The 21,655-nt window shown below is 42.6% G+C and overlaps 2 protein-coding genes across 5 annotated transcripts in view; one reads left to right on the forward strand and one right to left on the reverse strand.

Moving 5' to 3' along the window:
• The window catches only part of UBE2D1 (ubiquitin conjugating enzyme E2 D1), a 13,821-nt gene extending 2,858 nt beyond the window's left edge, over positions 1–10,963 (reverse strand). The window contains exons 1-5 of one of the 2 annotated variants that reach the window (XM_010714135.3): positions 10,795–10,963; positions 3,901–3,964; positions 3,775–3,806; positions 996–1,073; positions 602–707 (exon numbers count right to left, since the gene is read on the reverse strand). In XM_010714135.3, coding sequence (XP_010712437.1) covers positions 602–707; positions 996–1,073; positions 3,775–3,806; positions 3,901–3,964; positions 10,795–10,818 — 304 coding nt within the window. In that variant the 5' untranslated portion in view covers positions 10,819–10,963. Of the gene's footprint in view, positions 1–601; positions 708–995; positions 1,074–1,549; positions 1,668–3,774; positions 3,807–3,900; positions 3,965–10,794 lie in introns of those variants that run through there. The other variant, XM_010714136.3, reaches the window with a different exon arrangement.
• Positions 10,964–11,076: 113 nt separating this feature from the next.
• CISD1 (CDGSH iron sulfur domain 1) lies at positions 11,077–20,061 on the forward strand. 3 transcript variants are annotated; one of them, XM_010714138.3, is made up of 3 exons: positions 11,077–11,217; positions 13,013–13,218; positions 17,631–20,061. In XM_010714138.3, exons 1-3 carry the CDS (start codon positions 11,187–11,189, stop codon positions 17,718–17,720), a joined length of 327 nt encoding a protein of 108 aa, XP_010712440.1. In that variant the 5' UTR covers positions 11,077–11,186; the 3' UTR covers positions 17,721–20,061. The 3 variants fall into 3 exon arrangements, with proteins under 3 accessions (XP_010712440.1, XP_019473564.1, XP_019473565.1); XM_019618019.1 differs by lacking the exon at positions 11,077–11,217 and adding an exon at positions 11,346–11,457; XM_019618020.1 differs by lacking the exon at positions 11,077–11,217 and adding an exon at positions 11,476–11,515.
• The last annotated feature ends 1,594 nt before the right edge of the window (positions 20,062–21,655 follow it).

Genomic DNA, 21,655 nt, shown 5'->3' on the forward strand with positions numbered 1-21,655 from the left:
AAAAAAAAATCTATTGTACCAGCTTGAGAAAAATCAACTATGAGATTAGAATATAGCTCTGACCAATGACTGAGAGGACAGGTACATTTTAATGTTCATCTTAGAGACATGCAAATCAGAACAATTTAGTTCTTATGAAAATACGGTCTGATTAACATCTCTGCCTACACAGGTATGCTCAAGCAACCAAAAGTCACCTTGACGACTCAATAAGCAATCAGAGGCCCCTCTGCATGGCAGTATCTAGTTTTGCCCATTTACATTTGTTTGGTTTTACAGCTCTGTTCACAGATTTCTCCTCACTTGTGCGCACACAGTCAGCTGTAATAGAGAAGCTGCACTTCAGACTAATTGCACTTCATCTCACTCAACTTCCTTTAGAACATTTCCTTGTTATGTACATAATACACGATACAATCTGACACTCCAAATAAGCAGTGCAAGATACAGGTTCATAACAAGGATTCCAATAGAATTAGCCCCTTCTGTAACATGCAGGATAAATGAGCTCCCACCAGCCCCCAGGACAGTGCAGCAACACAGGGGAAAAAACACCAGTGTGTGCAGTGTCATAAATCCATGAGCACATCTGTGACCTTACCTTTAGATACAGTCAGAGCTGGTGACCATTGTGACCTCAGGATGTCAAGACAAATACTCCCATTACTGTTTATGTTTGGATGGTATATTTTTGTTGTAAAAGCAATCTGGAATTAAACAAAGTAAAATTTGCAACTAACATCAAGATGTTTGGAATCCTTGACACTCTCTTCAGTTCCAGACATCTTAGATCTTCCATATCCAACACAACCCATTGTAAAGTTGTGCCTTTTACCATTCAGTTTTAGGATTCGGTCCTACCTGTTCATCCATTGTACACACACTGTCTCCTTATCTTCCTGGTTTTTACTTAGAGAAGCGAGCCCCAAACAGCAATGATAAAGATACAAAGCTCTGACCTAAGAACTGCTTCAGTCTGTAGACAAAGCACTTACCTTTGGGGGTTTGAAAGGATAGTCTGTTGGAAAGTGTACTGTGAGAAAGAACACTCCCCCTTGATACGCGCTATCGGGCTGGAAAAAAAACAAAAGAAAAGCCATTAATACATTTCAGCTATTTTGGAGCTTCTCTTCAAATGGCAGAGAACCTCCCAAAACAATGAATATCTCAGTCAACTTTTTTTTATCCCCAGTACACAGTCCATACTGAGGATGCTGAACGTTCCCGTTGGAAAGCAAAGCTACAGCAGAGTCAGCCATGGCTACTACTGCAGTTGCCCAATGTGGCTACTGAGTGCTGCCTTTTTCACGGAGACTAAAGGAGGGAGCAGTGTTTGACCGCTGGAGCTACAAAACTGCAGGTCCATCAGCTCCAAACCAGCTCCCTCCTCACTCTCTGGGCTGCAAGGTGCTGCTGGAGCTCAGCTCCACAGCACTGAGTGGAACACAAAGATCACAGCAGGTCTTCTACATCCTGCCTCCGTGTAATGCCATAGCCGCTCTGCTATACTCAGGATCTTCCTCCATCATTAAGCTACAAATATACTCACCTCAAGAAGTGGTTTCTCTTTGCAGATGCAAAGAGTAGGATTTTCCAACATAATTCAGTTGATCATGATGACATCAGGGAGTTTTAAAACACACAACATCTTTGTGACCTGCACAAATCTGTGAACATGCATTTTGTTAGAGAACATGTGCACAGGTTTACGGCCAGGCTGCACACAGTTAATAGATAGAAATAACTTGGTTGCAGTCATCTGTTGAAGAGATTTTTCTTTCTTATTTTCTAGAATAGTTGGAAAAAGAAGTCTCAATGCTAAATGACAGAGAGCTGTGCTTCAAGTTAAAATTAAGGGAAGAAGAAAATCTGAAAATCTCTCTTATTGCTTGAGAAGTTCAAAACAGCAAGAGAGGAATCCAGCCTCAGCAATGCTGAGGGAGAAGCTTGTGGGCTGTCTTATGGGAACAAATGCAGGCTTTTTTTTTTTTTAAATATCATGTTCACACCTTAGAAGTCAACAGAAATTGCAGTTCTAGAGAGGAATAGAAGATGTAAAAACCACAAATGGTCGCTATGAAATGTCTCCTTCTGCATTCAAAATGCAGACTGCCATAATGTAAGGCAACCTATATATAGTACTGTTAAGAAGCCAGCGTTAAGTAACATCAGAAGAGACTGTCACTGTACCTAAAATTAGGTTTGAAATGGCTGCTTGCATGCATACTAAGTTGATTTGTCAAAGTTAAAATAAGCTAACATCAGACAAGTTCAGTGCCAAAGGTAAAGTGAGGTCACACTGTTTAGTAGGTAATGTATATAAAATGGATGATGCCCACAGACAGAAGAGGTTATCCTATTTACACACCTATGTCAGTTCTAGAAAAGAAAGTTCTAGTCCTATGCTTCTCTCAGCCCCTCAGAAGACATGCAGGATGGATGTGCATCCCTCTTTCCTTACATTGTCGAGACAAAGGAGAACATGCTAATAGTTATGGCTAAGAAAGGCTGTTCACTCTTATTCTAAACTACAGAAATGCGAGGAACTTGAAGCGAAGACAATATTTTCCACTGCGGGATATGAGAAGTTAATTGTGATCTAAAAACTATAAAAAGAATAATAATTTTAGTTGGAATTTAAACACTAGTATTTCCCATAATGGGGTAATTCAGGACAGACATACAAATACTGGCGACAAAGCTTCTTGTAGCCCTACGTTCTTGGATATTCTTTGCTGTTCTGCCATTCACCTCTCAATAGTGCAGAAGGTCAAGAGCAGAATGACTGGGTATGTGAAGGAGCGTGGTTGTAAAAGAACAATGGTAAAAGCATTACTATCTATAGAAAAGCTTTTCATGATCACCAGAGCTCCTGCTGTGTCATCACAACAGACTCCAGCCCACCACTGACAAAACACCCACTGATCTTCCACTGCTTCAGAACAACTGTGATGAAAATGCAGAAATAGTCCCAAATGAGTCACAATTTCACTTTTCTCCACCACTGCATCTCACTGGTTTAAGTCCTGTCTCAATTTTCCAGCTCTCAATCAGAACCAGAAGCTTTTTTCCCCGAAGTTACTGCATCCATAAGAAAAACACCAGGAATACCAGCTTCTTGCCACGGTATTTGTATGCACCCTCTCTCTCAGGTCATGTTTTCATTCATTCTTCTTGCTCACACCCTTGCTCATTTTCATTTAGAACGTTCTTAAGCTATGTTGCCCTTTCTTGAGTCATGAATCATAAATCACATCTTTCAGAGGTTTTTTTTGGGTTGAGTGACATCTTTCTCACACAGAAACCAGAAATACTCATAGTCATTGGCCTTAAGTTCCTGAAAGCCACCCCAGTTTTGCCAGAGCCACATCACATTGCCTGCTAAATTCTGAAAGCCCCCAGATCAACAACACCAATCTTTTTTACAGTTAGCAACTTCAGAGTTGGATTATGTTAACTATTTCTCCTTTCAGAGAATATCATTCTATTTCTATGTTTCTATTTCTATCTGTATCTTTCAGAATTGAAATGATCTTTGAAAAGATCTTTCAACCAATTCAAGCATTGCAGTTGACTGATTAAGCATCCCTAATTTCAGGCAGAAGACAGACTTTTTTGATCAGTTAAAAGAAGAGTAACAGAATACCAAAATCAACAAAGCAAACCCCAAATCGTTAGCCAGCACACAGCACAGCTGAATTTGACTGCCATATTAACAGAAACCCAAATGAAAACCAGTCTACTTTTTAAGGGAGAATGAGTTGTTATACTTACAGGTCCCATAATAGTGGCTTGCCAATGAAACACTGCAAGTCAAAAAGATAAAATAATGAGAGCTTTTCTAAGCTTTTTCTTAAGTGAAATAAGGTGAGCCATGGCAATGTCCCAGGAGGAGCTTACAGTCATCTCCAACAGGTCCAGCAGAACAGTGGGCCGGAGGGTCTCGCTGCAGGTCACTCAGTTCCTGTAAATAACACACAAACATTGGTGATTACACACACAGACACCACACAGCAGCATCACTTCAAAATGAAGACACAAAGGTTTTTATTAAGTAGATCTGTAACATTTTGAAAGTAACCAAAACATGAAGTGCCCTTTGATAAAGGAAATATTTCTTCCAGATAGGTTAGCAGCTGAAGACAATATCATGCTATAGATTAATACCTCAAAGTATTAAAGAGTTGCAACCCAGCTCGTAATAGGCGTGGATCTAATGACGCATTGACAGAAAGAAAAGAAGAAATGGATTTCTCTGTAAACTCAGTGCTCAGTATAGAAATTAAGTGTAAATCCAACTGTTTCTTTAGCTTTTGATCTGACAAAAGATTAATATATTCACCTAATCCATGCACATTCACCGAGTTAAACCAGTTCATAAAATGACTGCAGAGTGCCTATCAAGTATGAAAGGACGCTAAGTGAGCTAGAGAAAACACAGAAATAGGAGCTATGCACCTTAATGTACCTTGATGCAATTCTCTACGTGCTTTATTTCCAAGTGGCTAACAGAAAATCCTGAAGGAAGCTGGCATTTAAGAGAAGTGCTCAGAGCAGCTTTGCCGTGTCAGCTGACTTCATTTCCACACAAGCTCATACTGCCTCACGTAGTTTAGAATTTTTATTTAATCATACAGAAGCAGCTCAGTTTTTCATCTAAGTCATCTTCATCAAATACAAAACAGGTCAGGCATTAATGCAGCTCATTCTCCTCGTTTAACTCAAGATCTTTCTTTTGTTATCTGAAGTTTTACTACGCTAAGAACAAGCTACACACTTCAACTCTAAGCTGCTAGGAACTGCTCTGCTCTAAGTTTAACAGTCCTTTTTAAATACTTGCATTGCAATAAGCTAAAAGATGCATGTTAAATTATTGCATGTAAGTCACCCAGCCAAGACCATACATATTTAAACCAGTAACAAACTTGAGGGGGCATTTTCAGACTTGCTCAAGTTTATTTGAAGGAGTAACAGGAAGCATTTCCATCCCTCCAAGAAATCATTTGTCAAGAACACTACTGCAAAATAAAAACCAAGGCTTAAACAGGCACCAAGGTGACCCCAAGTAAATCAGTTGAATGCACTACTGTCAGATCTCTTGCACAAGGTGAAGGGTCAAACCTGGACTCCAACTGCTGGGATATATTTATCATTTTACAACATCCAGTGAACGACTCACGGTGCCCTTCTCCAGACAGCTCATTCACCTAGGACAGGCACACTTCTGACAGCTAACTTTTGGCCCCAGATAGACAGAGAAGCAGCATATTCAGCCTCTTCAGTGCAAGTAGTGATGTTACAGCTTCGTTAAGTCACTCCTTCAACTACGCGACTGAAAACAGAGTTCTTTGCTACACTAACACAGCTCAGGGTAGCTGGGGTGAACTGCCAGCTCCCAGCTTCGTTGCTAGGGGGAAACCCTAAGCTGTAGCAGAAGCAGCAGCCTTCCTAGGCTCAGCCTAAGAGACAAGAGCAGAATCCTGCCCAAGTGCAGCTGCTTTTTTATCTGTGGATTCAAATGTCATGAAGGAGCGGTACAGAGAAGGGTAACCAAGTCACTGCCTGCACAAGAAGTCAACAAGTCTCAAATTTCCAGGCATCACGAGACTCCATGTGCAGCTCCTGCCACTGCTCTGCCTTGCACACAAGGTCCAACAAGAGGAGAGAGTTTACACGAACAAAGCGAGAGTAAGGAAGTCATCTGCACAGAACAGGTGGCCAAAAGGGACAACTCAAAAGCTAAAAATTCCATCTTAAAGCAATAATATCTGACTGTTTAAGGCAACAGTGGGGAAAAAGGGTTCAATTCAACATATCTCAAATACACGTACAAATTTCCTCGTGCACGTGCCCCACCACCACAGCTGTCACCTCATCTTGGAGTCACGAGTCTGCAGCACCACTTCCATTTGTTGGATGCTTTCATCAAGACCTTCACACATCCCAAAAAAATGGCACTAGTTCCTTCATTCACATCAACACTCGTACTTCCAAACTGCTAGCAACTAGAAAGGTGTACACTCGCAGCTTCTTCAGGCTGAAGACACTGACAGTTGTCCATAACAAAAACAGCTTGATGAGACCTAGATCAATGCAATCCTGATATTTCCCAACTGGGATGAAGAAAAGTCTCTCTTCAATCTCACGCGTTAAGCAAAAGCCACGTTGGGTAGGAAGAAAGCTTTTATACCTAGGAAAAACAGCCAAACCCAACTCATGCCACATTCTCCACTCAAAAAAATGACACACTGACACTGATGTGCTTGAGGAATACAAATGTGATCAAACTTAGTAAATTGAACTTGACAGCATAACAGTTTGAGACTGCATAAAGCAGCTCAGATCAAGTAAAGATAAGAGTCAAAGAACCATTCTGTGTTGTACTGTTAATTATGCTGCTGAAGCTTTGCACTCCAAGTAAATCATCTGGAGAACTGTACAACTTGGGTAGGCTTCAAGCTTTCCTACACTTTTTGGAATGCTGGGAGAGAAACTCTGATTGCCTCCTTACAAGTCAGAGCAACTCGCCAGCGTCCAGAGCTGAACAGCTGTAATGGTTCCCTAGAATCAAGAGATGCTTCATGACCTACATAAAGTCTGGTCGCTCCAACGCTTCAACTACAGCCGTATTTTTAAGCCAATGGTATAGAAAATGCTGGTTCAAGACTTGGATGTATGCATGCCAAAAGCAGGAGTTGTAACTCATAGCTGTACAGATCCCACTTTTAAAAGGCAAACAACACCATGAATTACAGCACACAACAGAGCAACATCATCTGTGCGAGTACACAAAAGCAATACAACTTCAGCAGTGAATGTCATGGCTTAAAACCATCCATCAGGAGCTCCAACCCACGCCATGCTTTATCCCAATAGAGCCATAATCAACTCAGATAAGACAACTAAGCTGAGAACACTGCTGGGAATAAGTCTTCTAATTCTCTCAAGCACTGAAAACATTAAGAGTAGAATAAAATATTGCTAATTCTACGCCACAAACTAGCTGCAATTAACAGGTACAACAAACTATTTCTCTTATTCCAAACCGTAGAACAGCAACAGAACCTGAATGTAAGCAGGATCCAGCACCGGGGCTGCTAATGAGGGAACAGCAGCACAACATTGGAGATGTTAACCATCAGCTACTGAAGAGGGACACAGCAAAGCCTCCAAATGAACATCTTTTATTCATCACACAATATACACTGTAGTACATCTGTAGACAAGGTGCGACAATAAATTCTAAGTCAAGTTTAACTGACGTAAAACTATGTTAAATTGTAAAAGGTGGAGGTATGTCTGAACGTACAGACGAGGGCTCACTGCTGAAGTATATTATAGAATGCACTTCAGAATTGTAAAGCTGGTGAAGACAGCAGCTGCTCAAGCAGTTTGTGCCTGATTAAATACAGTTAAATATTGTCTCCTCCAAAGCAACTGGAATGAGATTGGAAAGGACACTTGGACAACAGGGAGATGGACATATTAAGCACAGTACTTACAGATACTCAGTAAGCAGGAGTACTAAGAAGAGAGTCCTAAAAATATGCCTCATTTTTTACTGCTAAACAAGTCTGCAGGCTATCAGGAGACAGAAATAGACTGTGAGCAGCATCACCAAAAAGCTATTTTAATTCTTTAGGATACATGAAACCACATCCAGAGCCTTTTCCCACACCATTATTTAAAACAGAGGATTTTCAGTTTCTCAGCTAAGTTCCTCATCTCTTGTACAAAATGCACTGTACTTCCTACTAAGTGCACACATCCACCTCTGCTCCTGTATTAATAGTGATTGGAATGATCTGAAGAAAAGCAACTAAAGCCCGGATTGTACAGAAGTTAAAGTAGTCTCTTCTCTTTCTAAGTTTAGTGAACATAAAACAAACATTCAATCACAACATCCTTCATTCCAGTAACAAAGGAGTTAACCTATTTTTATACACTTTGTAAGACAAAAATCTACTCTGTGATGTCACAAGTGCTGTTTTGGAAGCAGATGAAAACATTTTATATTAAGGATTCAAAAGTTTCCTTACCGTGTTTATTACCACCCAAAGAAAGCATGCAGCTCAACAGTTTATAGGCAGAACCAAAGTTATTTTCAACATAAAGATGTAAGCTGGCACATCCTGCCCATCTATGCATATGAAACACATACCGAAACAAACAGACTTTTAGTTCAACAGCCCATCTGAACATTGGAACGCCTCCATTCTTACTGAGTGGCAGGAGAAAAACAATCAAGTACTATGCTGACATGATGAAAAACAACAGCTATTTTCAAACCACTCTTCAAACGTGTCAGAGAAGATGCTGCTGCTTTCAAAACCTCTAAGTGAAGAAGTCCAATTTTTCAATGCTGATAACAAGAGCAAGTGAATACAGATTTTGTAAGCAGTTCACAATTTGATTAACCACAGGAAACATCAGCTGCTCATTAATAGCAGAGGGGCATCCAGAGTTACAGGACATGGGATGAAAATCATCCTACCAGCTGTAACACAGAACTGACAGGATAACAAATTCACAATTAGGTAAATAAAGCGACAACTCAGAGCAGGAATCTATGAGAAACGCTTCCACACAGGTCCAATAAGCAGAGCTGAGCTATACAACTTACATAACGCAGCAGCCTGAATGATCTCCTCCTTGGCACAAAAATCACACCGTATCCATTTCTAGAGGCAGTAACCATAAGGACTCATTTGAAAAATATCCCTCCTAACTAAAACCTACAGTATTGGTTTTCTTTTACATAATTGCTAACATCCACAATAAACATCCACCAAGCAGCGGGTTGTTCTTTCACAGCCTTCCATTATCAGTGTACAGCCCTCAAGTCTGCAGGGCATCCTTTATGGAGTCCCTCAAAGCAGATCAGTGAAAGAAGGCACAGAACAACACAGGTCACAGCAGCAGTACTGTTCAGATATCAGTCCCAAATCGCAGTCAGTCTCTGGTGTGCAAAGCAAGGACACTGATACTTGTGTACTGCAGTTGTGCTTCCTCCATAGGCACTATCATTCTGACAAGGCAAAGTACCAACCTGCCAACGCTCAGGCTTGCACCCAAAGCCCATCAGCTGTGTTAAAGCACAGTTCTGAACCACCCTCAAACTACCCAACCTTAACCAGAGATTGTATGTCTGGACTAACAAGTTCCCAAGCAGTATTACTGTGCTAACAATACTTAGTACTCAACTGAGTTCCCCCAGGAACTCTGTACAGCTGTAAAATCCTTAAAGCATTTCCTCTGCTCCATATCTTATTGCCTCCTACCCTTGTGATAAACCATAACTTTTAAGGCCAAGCTGAAACATGCTGCAGATAGGTGTGACCAGCAAACTGTCATACAAATACATCTAATCTAGCATAAGTCTTTCCCAGTTCCACCATTTTAAGGAGGGCTCTATGTGCAACAGTGACACGAAGACACTTGGTCTTTTCTATCTTTTTCTCCTCGCTACAACTTTCCATTGGAAATAACTCTATTTCTTTGCCACTTTCCTCTTCCACAGTAAGTGACTTCTTACAGTATTGCTCTGGAGTCAGCTGCTGGCACATTAGTTCTGCATTGGTTTCTATTTATCCTCACAGCAGATGGTGATGAAGAGTCACTGAGAATAAGTAATAACCCAGCAGTAGTCATTCCTGTAGCAAGCTAGGAGCAAGAAGCAGCCAGGTTTGGATCTAACCTCAGCACTTTCAGTAGCTCCTTGTCCAGTACCACTCCATGTTTCAGATGAAAGCAATTGCATAACCAGGAAATCTTATACAACCTTGAAGTCAGCACTTCTTCACTTTCAAAGAACAGAAAAGCAACGTAAAAAGACTAACAGGACATGAAACGCTCTCTCAAGGATAAGTTTCACATCTATTGAATACAGAGCTTCCAAATATTGCACTAAAGAAAGCTGTGGCTTTCCAGTATATACAGAGGTGATTAAAGCAGGAAGAAAAATTACACAGGCAAAGTTTAAGAAAAATACAGCAAATGATCCTATTGTACAAAGGTCTCATTTGGAAGATTTGCTTTGTCTGCTCATCCTGACGGAACAAAAATAAGCAGGGATTCAGAACAATCCCCCTTTCCAAACACATGACTAGAGAAGTTCTTGAAGAAAAAGTGAGAAAATAAAAAGCCAAGGAAATGCCAAGCATGCCCATATCACACAGGGGCACAACAGAGCTTACTGCTAGGAAAAAAAAAAAATACACTGACACGCTGGTTGCTCCGAAAGTAACGCCTCCTATTAATTCCACGGAAACTACTATAGATACAAGAAGCACAACGACACTATTTAATAAAGCACGTCCTCAGCTACAAAACACTATTTTTTCAGCACATTCACCACCACCAGCTTTGAACCTTTGGCAGTGATGACCAGCAGGCTGTGTGCTGTGCTCCTGTACACCCGCACAGCCTCACCGCGCTCACACCCCGCTGGGCTCCTTGAAAGTTCAGTAAGCACCGCTGAACGCCAATGGGTGCCATTTTATCCGCATGGAAAAACTCAGAGACACACCTTCCCCTTGCAAACCTTCCCCTGACAGACCCCATGTCGTAAGGCCGCCCCTCTGCTAAGATCTGTCGCGATACGACGGCGTATCGCTAGGAGCCCTGTAACTGTAACATCCCTCCACCCTTCCCCCTACGCCCGCTCCCCTCAGAGCACGGAGAAGCGACCGCGGCGCTCCGACAAACCCGGCCCGCCCCTCCACCCGGAGACAACCGCATAACCGCCCCCCCGGCGGCAGCAGCAGCTCGGCGGCCTCCCTCAACCCCGCTCACTTTCTGTATCCGCTTCAGCGCCATGGGAGCGCAAGGCGACGGCAGCGAGGAGCGGGACTGGGGGCGGGCGGGCGGCTAACGGCATCCGCACGCACCGACGGAACGGGAAATAACAGTGCGGGGAGGGGCGCCGGGCCCTTTGTGTCCGCCTGTCGCGGGGCACGCTGGGTAGCGTGGGCGGTGAACAGAGCGGCAGCGGGGCGACCGCTGCCCCCTTGCGGTCTGGTGGTGTTCGCCTCCGCCGCCCGCTCATCAGCCTCGACACCCGCCGATACCGCGAGCCTTTGTCGCTCCTCCCCTCGCGCCTTTCAGGGCGTAGAAGCATTCAAAAGGGGCGGGGCGCGGCGCATGCGCGCTGCGGAACTGCGTGTGTCCTCTGCGGAGCGGGAGCGATGGGGCTGGGGCAGAATGGCGCCGTGCGGGGTGGGTACGGGCGCGCGTGGCGTTGAGGGGCTGCGCGGGAGAGGAGGGCGGCGCCCCGCCCGCCCGTCGGACCTCAGCCGACAAAAATGGGCGGCGGGGGGGCCGTAGGGGTTGGCTGTGAGGGGAGGAGTCCGCGGGCCGAGATGGGGGGGGGGCTCCGTGAACGACCGCCGTGTTTGTGGGAGCAGGGCGTGGCTCTGAGGGTTCGTGGGTATCAATTAGTGCGGTTTCTGTGCGCCGGTGAGGGAGCAGCGGCCTGGTCTGTGCTGTGGGATGTGCTGGGAGCCGGGAGCGACGGGTGGGGCTCCGCCTGGCGGATGAGGCGCGGGCTGCTGCCTAACGGCGTGGGGCGGCGGGCGGTTAGCGGTGCGTGTGGGGAGCAGCGCCGCTGGGTGCCTCCTGTCCTGTGTCGCACTGCTCTGCTATTAAGCTCTGCTTACGAAGAAAATGAGTTTCAGAAGATTTTTCTATTTCGTTCTGTCCTAGTGAGACACTTAGCAAAGTTGCCTGTCCCCTTTTCCAAGTCTTATAGGGCTGCTTTCATAATACAGACATTTGGCTGGTTGCACTTAGTGTTACATCCAGACCTTTGTGCATCAGCATGGTGAGCTGCCCTTGGAAAGCAGCACGAGCTGACAAACACTTTCGATTTCTTATCTTTGATCCAATGCAGTGGTGTCTCTTGCTCTGGTGAGACCTTCTGGCTTGGTATCTTTCTAATGCAGTATGGGCTTTGAAGGGTAAAAGAAAAATTCCCAGTGGAAGACTGTTCTAGTTTTGTTAAGCTGTGTAAATGTGCTAAAACTTAAATTCCTGTCTAATCTTTTTGTCTGTGGAGTCAACTGGACTCTTTTCATACGTGTCAGGAACGCACATGTGCACAGAAGTGGTGGATAAAAAGCAAAAAGAAAACCAAACAACCAGGTGCTGTTAGGGCAGCCAGAACCGTTAGGCCAAAGTCTAGGATGTTAGCATGAGGCCACAAAAAACAGGAAAGGTCCTTGTAGAAAAGGAAACAATAACAACTGAGCAAAACCTCATATTTCTCAGAGTACAAGAGGGGGAAAAAAGTGCAGGTGGGAGGTAGTGGTGGTTTTAATGGCAGTTGTCTTTCATAGAGCCAGGACCTAATATGGTTATATTTGTGCCATTAAATATAATTCTTTTGGATCCATGTTCTTTTCCATACCACCACAGTAGGCTTTTAATCTAAGCTGATTTTTTTTCTTACCCTTGTGGGGTGGTAGTAAATGAAATAATTTCTCCATTGCCAAACACCTCTTAAGTTCTTTTGGTTGCAGCGTGCATTATATAAAAAATTTACTCAGTATCCGTGGAGTGGTCTGTTTGCTGATGCTATTGCTGATGCTGTGTGTTTGTCTTTAGTGACCTTCTTAGAACTGAAACAATAAACAGGCTTTTTAGCTCATAGTTTAGTGTGCTGAGCTTGGAAACACTGTACTTTTCAGCGTTGATATCATGGGTCGATGAAGAAAAAGTTAAAAACCAAAAACCAAACAAACTACCCTGCCGCTTTAATCCTTGCCGTTATATAGAAGGGACTGAGGTGAGAGAGAGCTCTGGTCAGTGGAAAAGAGCAGATAAACTCAGTGTGTATCAAAATAAAAAAAAACCAAAACATTTTTCTACAATGCTGTGTTTTGCCTAGAGAACAGAAAGATCTCTTGGAATGTTAGAGGTGTTGTCTTGAGCATGGAGACATTTACTGTTGGGAGGAGTTTTAATAGAATATTGTGGTCAGTGAACTGAGTCTTTTTTCATCTTTTTGTTCTAGTTGAATGGATTGCCGCAGTCTCTTTAGCTGCTGGAGCAGCTGCTGTTGGGTATCTAGCTTACAAAAAATTTATCTCTAAAGACAAATGCTGCAAGGCAATGGTGAATCTCCATATCCAGAAGGATAACCCCAAGGTAGTCCATGCATTTGATATGGAAGATCTGGGAGACAAGGCTGTGTACTGTCGTTGCTGGAGATCTAAGAAGGTAAGAGAAACATGCACATCAACAGCACTGGGAAACTTACTCATTTTTCAGTAAAATCATTTTGCTGCTTCATTTAGCAGAAACTAGCTTCTTTTCACTTGGGCTATTCTGCAGTGAGATGTAGCAATAATTTAGTTCTTAAAGTTATGTAGATTTATGCAGAGTGAAACCTTCAGATCAGCACTAATAACAAAAGCAATGTTTCTGTGTCTGTGAAGCAGTTTCACTGAAGTACAGCTACAGAGTCTATAGACTAATCACTCATAAATATCAGATACCATTTTGCCACTGAAGTTTATCCAAAGTTCTTGGTCTTTTGGTAGATAAAGGAGAACCCAGGAACCACAACCTAAGGGCCAGGTTGGATGGGGCCCTGGGCAGCCTGGTCTAGTATTAAATGGGGAGGTTGGTGGCCCTGCATGTGACGAGGAGGTTGGAGATTCATGATCCTTCAGGTCCCTTCCAACCCTGGCCATTCTGTGTGATTCTGTGAAACTGGAAGCTTACTTTGTCAGTCAGAAGATTTCTTGGTACTAGCTTGCATAGGAAAAAGCAGAACATTAAGAAGACTCTTAGTATACCAGAACTGGTGTCAAATAGTTACTTGACATGCTGGAACTCACCACTAAATCACGTGCACAGGGAGAATTACAAAATCGATTTGGGAAGAGCCTTGCTTGTGCACATGGTTCTGTCCTGCATTTATTGTTGCAGCATTGCAGTGTGCTATAGAGAACTGCCTTTTGCCACACTAATGAGTACAGCAGCAAATTTGTTTCCAGTGGTGATGGAGATAATCCAAAAGCAAGTCATGGTGGCCAGAAGTTTTTGAAGAATCTAAACAGATGGACTTAAAGCATTTGTCTTTGCAACTCATAGTTTTGTGGGCAGTCCTACAGAAAAGCCAGTGAAACTATGCTGGCACACTTTTAGATTCTCTTTTTGAGAAATTAAGTTTCTGACCTAGACATGGGTTTGTCCAATTTGGTTGCATATGAAGATCCCTCAGTTGCTTAACTTCAGTGTTAAGCATGATACCTAACCTTTCAAAAATGCTGTTGAGATCAGCTTTAAATCTGAGTTAGATGAGAGACCTTTGATGCTATTGAGATCGACTTGATACACGTATAGTGCTAGTTCTGGGCTCTGTAATGAGAGAAAGTGGAGTGAGTAGTCTGTTTACAACTGGCACGCATTTAAAAGCTGTTTTGAAGTCGAGGTGCTAACGTGTGGGTTAAATCTCAACTGAGAGCCAGAATTGGAAGCTGCTCTGAGTGCTACAGCTTCAGAAAAGAGAAAGGTGGAGAAAAAAAGCTGCGCTAAGTATTTGCAGTTGGTAGTATCTGAACTGGAATTTAATTCACTTCAGAATACAGTAGGCATCTCCTTCAGCACTTGTGACAAAAGAATTGTAACTTGATGCATGGTATTTGTATTTAACTGCCTCCTCCTCTAGAAAATAGAAGGAATGTCTGGATGTAGGGTTTGCGTTGCAGCTCTTGCCATTATTCTAGCTATTGTCTGATACTATCTTTTTTGTGTGAAATCAGAATCTGATTGAGTATATTTTGCCATGCATTAAAGGGTGTTGTCAGTTCAGGAACATAGTGCCCTACTGAGGCTGCTATAATCTCATGCTAAAAGGAAGTAAATGAGGGATATTGTTTAACGAGTCTCTTAGAATGTGCGTTATTTGACTGTGTAAGCTTGTCTCAGCAGACTAAGCCTGATCTGAGGCATGAGTCTGTTAATGGAACCTGTAGCATTATGCACCACAGGTTATTTCAGTGTGCTGATGGTGTGTGTGCACTCCAGTGGCTTTGTATGGTTTTTCTCCTGTACTGGGAAGAAGCAGTTGGACTACATGAGGAATTTGATGATTTTGGGAAGCTTAAGGAAAAAAAAGTTGTGTGGTTTTCTTGTTGGGTTTTCCTGAAATAGTGTACTTCAAAGGAGTGGTGGCTGTTTTGGAGGTTTTCTTAAGTTTGTTGTTATTCATGCTGGCGTAAGTTCTCATGCTTACTTGATCCTTTGTAGAAAGCATTTATTTGTTTGAAACGTAGTTACCTTCAGATAAGTCTGCTTTGGGTTGCAGTAGCCTATCAAAGTGGGTGGTAGGTAGCTTTTTTAAAATGTCCCTTTTCTATTCAGCATTGTGCTTTGCAGGGGCTTCATAGCACTGCTTGTTGAGTTTTATGCAAAAACCCTTTGTTAAAAAGTGCCGGTGTAGAGGCAAGAGTTTTGTCTTAAAACCAGACAGCAATTTGTCTACAGTTAGAGCATCTGTTTTCTTCTGCTTTTTTTAATCGAGAAGGACAGGTGGAGGGGTGTCTTAATTGGTTTATTTGTAATTATCTGCAATCTGTGCGTCTTCCAGAGCAGAGTTAGTCCTCAGGCTGCAGGCTGAGAGCTGCTGCAGAGCATCGGAAGAAACAAACTTGTTTGGTGCCAAGGGAAATAAACTGAGCTGTCCAGACCGCTGCACAATTCCCTCAGGGCTTGAACTTTGACCGCTGCTGCTAGTTTGCTGTTTTTTAAACAAGGATAAACATGCTGTGTCAGGTCCAGCTTCAGTCTTGAAGGTGACCAAGTAGATGCCCTAAAAAATGTGCAGTGTTCTGTGTTTTGTATGCAGCTTGTTTTTTTGTGCCTGGTGTTCCATCCTCTGGGAGCTAGCGGCTTAGAGATCAGCTGGCCCAGAGGATGCAAAGCTGTCAAAGTTGGTAGCTGTTAAAGACACTTTAGTGCTAGCTAATGGCTATGAATTCCACCATCTTTGTCACCTGCAAATTTCAAGTGCTGTTGTTGCTGCAGCTGGACTGTGGGCCTGTCTTTTTGGGGCATGTGGGGTGTGTATACTCTAAGCTGAGTAGGTGCTTCTGCAAAGGCAAATAGACTATGCTGTTGTATGGAGAAACAGCTGGTCCAGGAACATTTGGTGAGAAGCTGATGAATATCCTATGAATTAGGAATTAATTTCTGCCAAGTGTCTGTCAGTACCTACTCACTGAGTCACTAATAACTGATCTGACAGTGAAGTTCCTGTGTGAATCAGCTTATGTGACTGTTCTTCAAAATCTGGGGGTTCTTTATTTAGAAAATTCACCTGCCATTTATAGCATGGGTTTTGACATTTTGTAACTGTGGAAAAACAAAACTCTCACCACTCCCTCTGCTTCCACCCTCCCATGCAGGCATACGCCTTTATTTTTAGTATGTTGTCTTAGGGATATTGGTTTTATGCGATACTTGGAAAGCTCTTACTCTAGCTAAGCATGGGTGATTGGACGTCAGTTTTAATCAAGGACTGTGACTGGGCAATGAATATTGGGATCACCAGAATGCCAGAGTCAGTTTGGTGCTTACCGTGAGGGAATATCGGCGTTCTAAGGGCAAAAGCTTAATAATGCCCAACTTTGATTCCAACTATTCTGAAGCAAACACAGTAGAAACTGAATACAAGTTGTGGTGAGATATATGTGATTGTCTCTAGAACTTCCCTGCAGAAAGGGCACAGCCCTGAAAACATCCTTGAGAAGTGGTGGGGTCTGATCTGACTCTCTTTCCTTCCCAGAATATCCTTTGGCTCTTGCATATGAAAAGAGCAGTCCAGGACCTGGGCAGTAACAGCTGGTTAAAGGAGTCCCTCTGGGTCTTGCTCCGACTGGGCTGTTCTGGTTTTGTTGATGGAACAAACATTTCTTTGAATTACTTCCTCAGTATTACCCTTACAAGCCCCTGATGAATAACCATGTCAGCAGGAAGTGTTTTTTATTTCCATTGTCAGGTCAAAATCCTGATGTGGAATCCCGCTTTTGCAAATGGACTTTTGTGTTGGTGAGACAAGCTGGCTTACGTCAGATGAAGCAAAGAAGGCCTGCCACTCTGTCTGGTGGCAGGACTAATCTGTCAGTGTCTCTCTTAAGTAAGAGATGAGGTGGGAAGCTGTCCTTTTACTTGAGTAACTGGAGCGGGGAAAAAAGCTTAGGATCTAATTCTATTGCTTTTCCTCTCCCCACTTGACTTCTGTAACTGCACTCAGTTCTGGCTGTGGCTCAGGAAAATGGAGTGTCGGGCAAGGTTGAGAGCAAGTAACTTCACGTAGTCTGAGTTGACATTCAACTGTAACCTGCATTTTCACTCTGCTGACCTGAGGCTGGAATACCTAATGCAGTGGAGTTGAGATGCTTTGTTTTTCTAACAAGCTCCTTGTCCACTCTGAGCTCACATGGGCAGAACTAGTATACAGCCAAAACTCAGGGACACCTGACATGCCAGTGTGAAAGTTCAAGTTTGCAGTCACAGTGGATTTAATGAGAAGATGTTCCATTGAACTTGCAGTGTAGGTTCCTAATTCTGACTGTGAGTGTACTTTACATGCACTTAACATGTGTTTATTCTTTTTCTTTCAGTTCCCGCTGTGTGATGGCTCTCACACACAGCACAATGACGAAACTGGCGACAACGTTGGGCCTCTGATCATCAAGAGGAAGGAGGCGTAGAGTGGACAGTACAAGTTGCAAAATGAATGTCTGACAAATCCTCTGCTCGCTTGTAATTGGGGGAGAAACCACAAATTTGTTGTCGTGTCACTGAAGAATTTCCCGTGTAGTTTATACATCAGGCATGTTTATTATTTCTGGGGCTTGTCTTGTTTTAATCACTACAGTGCTTAATTTACTGAATAGTCATAGTTGGAATTTTTTGTCCTGTAATGTGTGTGTACCCTCTCATTGAGTATGAAGCTAAACTGACGCACAGAATGTATGAGGCAATTCAGCAGAAGTCATATTCAGAAGGTAGATCTTAATGTTTCTGAGAGGTTTGCAAGTTATATGTCTGGATAGAGTTACATTTGGCCTATTACACTACAGTTTTGTGTGAGCTCTGTAAAAGAACACGTTTAGAATTGCTAATTAGGAACAGACAATGTAAAATGCTTATAGCACGATGGGGCTAAGGGGCAACTTTGCCTTTGATTTTACAGCAGTGTTGAAAGTTGACCCCATTACCATGTGGTATCATGAATGTACTACCAGAACTGCAGACCTGTATTGAGAGCAGGATTAGGAAGATCATCTCTGTGAGAGCTTTCTCAATAAACAAGTGGAAGGATATGAAGTGCTCGGAGTGACGGGTGAGGGGTTGCAGGGTTGTTTTTACTGCTAGAAAGCCTTAGTTTCCTTTGCAGTCTCTGACAGTGGAGCTAACTTCCCCAGACCACAGGGCAGGGAGGCTATGCTGATTTATTCCAGAAACTAAAAGAATAAGTAAAACCCCACCTACTTCTTCATTGCTCTGGCTGGTTCCAGAAGATGCTTCCTGATGTTGCAGAGAGAGCAGGTGCACCTTTCCATATTAAGTGGCCTTAGGCTCTATGTGTCTTAAATGGCTCCTGCCTTCCTGGGCTCACTGCTCATGTGGATCAGCTATTTTTACCCAAAAGAACAAACTTGGACAGGCTTTGATGACAGGTAGAAACATGGAGAAAAGAAAGGATGAGACAAGGAGGAGTCGTGTCCTCCGTTTGTATGGCACTTGTCTGCCTTATCTAACAGTTGCATTAATGGCCACAAGTCTCCTTAATTAGCTTTTGATTTATCAACATATAAATGGCTACAAAGCAAAACCCAAAGAGTGTGATGGCAGAGGGCAGTTTTGTATTAAACCTGGTCCACAAGCATAATTGCAGCTTGTGTAAGATTGAGCTCTTAGAAGAGAGAGAAAGGCTACCTCAAAAGTAGAGAAAGTGTCTTCTCAAGAAGTTGAAATTTTAACTGTAAAGATTTTTCCAGATAATTGGGGCTATAGGAATTGTATTTTTGTTAAGGTAATGTTTGCTACAACTGGTTAAGACTAAAAAATCGTTTCCTTATCCTCAGTGTGAAAATTTCTGAGGCTGAGGTCTTAGCTGAGCACTTAGAACTTTGGCAGAAGGCACGGAAAGCAGAGTTGGTAGGCAGCACAGACCTAAAGGACGGAGGGTGTGCGTGTAGAGTACTTGAGTGGGGTCAACTACTGTCTGAGAGACCTGCACTTGTAAGAAATTGCAAATACATTTAGTCTCATCTTTCTCTTCCTGTCTTGACTGTAAAGGTAACTGTTGTTTTTTTTTTTTACTTGCCCAAGTACTGATGCATATGGAAAATTGTTTTAATCTTAAATTATCAAATATATTTGGTTTATCCAAAACCAAGTCCTCTCTGTATTACTAGAATGTGGCATTGGATATTTCTGTATTTTTTTTTTTATATACACACATTTCAGCTCATTTTGATCTCAAGGTAATGTTTGAGTTCTCATAGGTGTGTTGTTTGTTCCAAGGAAGAATTGTACTCTAAGTAGTGCTGCAATCCAGTGCTGCTGTAACCATAAACCCCTGTCTGGGTTGGGTTTTCCTTCTGAGACTTCCTGTTAGCAGTAAAGCCTAACTTCTTTGGAAGGAGTGCAAGTTCATTGAAAACTGCATTTGTGTTTTAAGATACAAAGTCCTGAAATCTCTAATGGATCTTCTGAGTCATAAGTCTGTTCCCTGCTGCTGGACAGGAAAACACTTTGTGGTGCTTGAGCATCAGGAAAGTGGGCTCCGTGAGAAGCTCTTCTTCCTGTAAGGAGAAGATGCAGAAGTAGAATCTTTGCTGATTTACATCCTGGTGAGTTTATTTTGGAGAAGCGTCACATTGAAAAATGTTGACATCAAGTGTTATGGTTTATTTTGATGCACATACAGTTTTCTGTACTGTACCTAAAAGTTCTGCTTGTGTCTGTGAGCTGTTAGAACACAATAATGAAAAGAGAAGCCTGAATTTGAGTAAATAAAATTGCCAGTAGTCTTGAAGAGCACCAGAAAGTACTACTTTTTCTTTTTTTCCTTCATAGCAGAGTAGGTTATAATCTCATGCTAGTCTGAATGCTTGGCTGATCCAGTGTTCTCTGAAATCAGTTCAGCTTTCCTTAACAAAACTTGAGAATATTATTGGTTACACCTTTGCCAAGATTAAACCATCAAGCAATTGCTCCTCAAATGTGCATCTTCACATAACGTGGCAGCTCTTATTTGAAAATATGGTCACAGTCTTTCACAGTCAGAAATAGCAAAGAATTTCTGTCTAAGAGTAAAGGTGTATTTCTACTCGGCATCGTTATTTTCCAACATGTTTATTAGGAAGGTAAACAAATTCAAGTATTGATTTTTGTAGCAGTTAATTCTGACTTATCGAAGTAGTGTGATGGCCGAATACTGAATTGTTTTTAGAATCAGAATTCTTGAAGAGAAGGCAGCTAGCTATAGGTTATGAGGTACTTCCTGTACGTTGTAATTCGAGCACCGTGAAGCTCGGTGGATTTCGGAGGCCAGCATTGCAATGACGCTTCGCTCCGCTAGGAGGAGCCGAACGCTGTGCAATTGGTGGGGCTTGGCGCTGGCAATGCTGCTCTGGAGGTGAAAACCTGGGGGCTACCTTAGCGATTCGGACCTCTTTCTGGCGCTGATGGGGCAGCCAGCAGCAGAAGTAGGGGTCTGCGAGATCGATTTTTAGCAGTTATGTAGCAGTTGCACTGGGATTTTCCTCAAGTGTCATACAGCTAGCGAAGATGTTGAATCATCATTCAGTGCTGCATCACCACTGTTTGCTCCAATAACAGAACATTTTATAATAGCAGGAAGGGTAACAGTGTAGATATGAAACTAAACACTGGTATTGCAAAGAAACTGTCTGTTGGCTTCTTTTCCCGTTCTGAACACACGCATCTCTTATTTGGCCTTTCTTTGAACTCCTGCAGCAATAGACAATAAACTGCAATGAAAGCAGTGTATTGCATTTCACTACGCTTCTTATTAGAGTGATACATAAACTATACAAGTGCCTCTTCTTTAACTTCGGTGACTGAGTGGTTTTGTTAGCCAAAAACTTGCTCTTGGAGCCCAAACAGTTACATGTCTTCAGCAGACGTCTGTTAGTTACTGTGTTTTCTCCTCTTGAACTGTTTGTGAAATCTTAACTTTTCTCAGTTTTCTATAGCTGGCAAGTGTAACCGTACATAGATAAAACACTGTGATCACAGCTGGTGCTCTTGCTCTAGACAATGGCCAGAGCAGGCTTACACTTCAGTAATGATTAAATCTGTTGCTCTTTTCCAGCAGTGTGGTCATGATCTTTCAATCCCTTCTTGGCTCCAGCATCTGTGCAGGTTAAATTACGTTGTAAGGGTTGGTTGAAACCTGTTGATTTGCAGACAAACCTAAGGAGCAAAATACTGTTTAATAGAAGAGGCTTTTTTTTTTTTTTTAAATGCAGGTTGGCAGTGGGTGTAGTCAATAAAGACACGTTCAGTTTTACTGCAAATGGAAGCAGTGTAACTAGCCTCTAGGGAAAGACATAGATGCACTAATAATAAGCCTCTTGGCATGTTAGTCATCTTAAAATCAAGTACTGAG

This window comes from Meleagris gallopavo, chromosome 8, assembly GCF_000146605.3.
Source record: "Meleagris gallopavo isolate NT-WF06-2002-E0010 breed Aviagen turkey brand Nicholas breeding stock chromosome 8, Turkey_5.1, whole genome shotgun sequence".
Lineage (NCBI taxonomy): Eukaryota > Metazoa > Chordata > Aves > Galliformes > Phasianidae > Meleagris > Meleagris gallopavo.

Excerpts from the sequence above, each read along its gene's own strand:
- CISD1 (XM_019618019.1), top strand. The coding sequence starts at position 11,361 with ATGGGGGGGGGGCTCCGTGAACGACCGCCGTGTTTGTGGGAGCAGGGC. Across the intron at positions 11,458-13,012 it reads AGTGCGGTTTCTGTGCGCCG|TTGAATGGATTGCCGCAGTC; the intron begins GTGAGGGAGCAG and ends TTTTTGTTCTAG. Across the intron at positions 13,219-17,630 it reads GTTGCTGGAGATCTAAGAAG|TTCCCGCTGTGTGATGGCTC; the intron begins GTAAGAGAAACA and ends TTTTTCTTTCAG.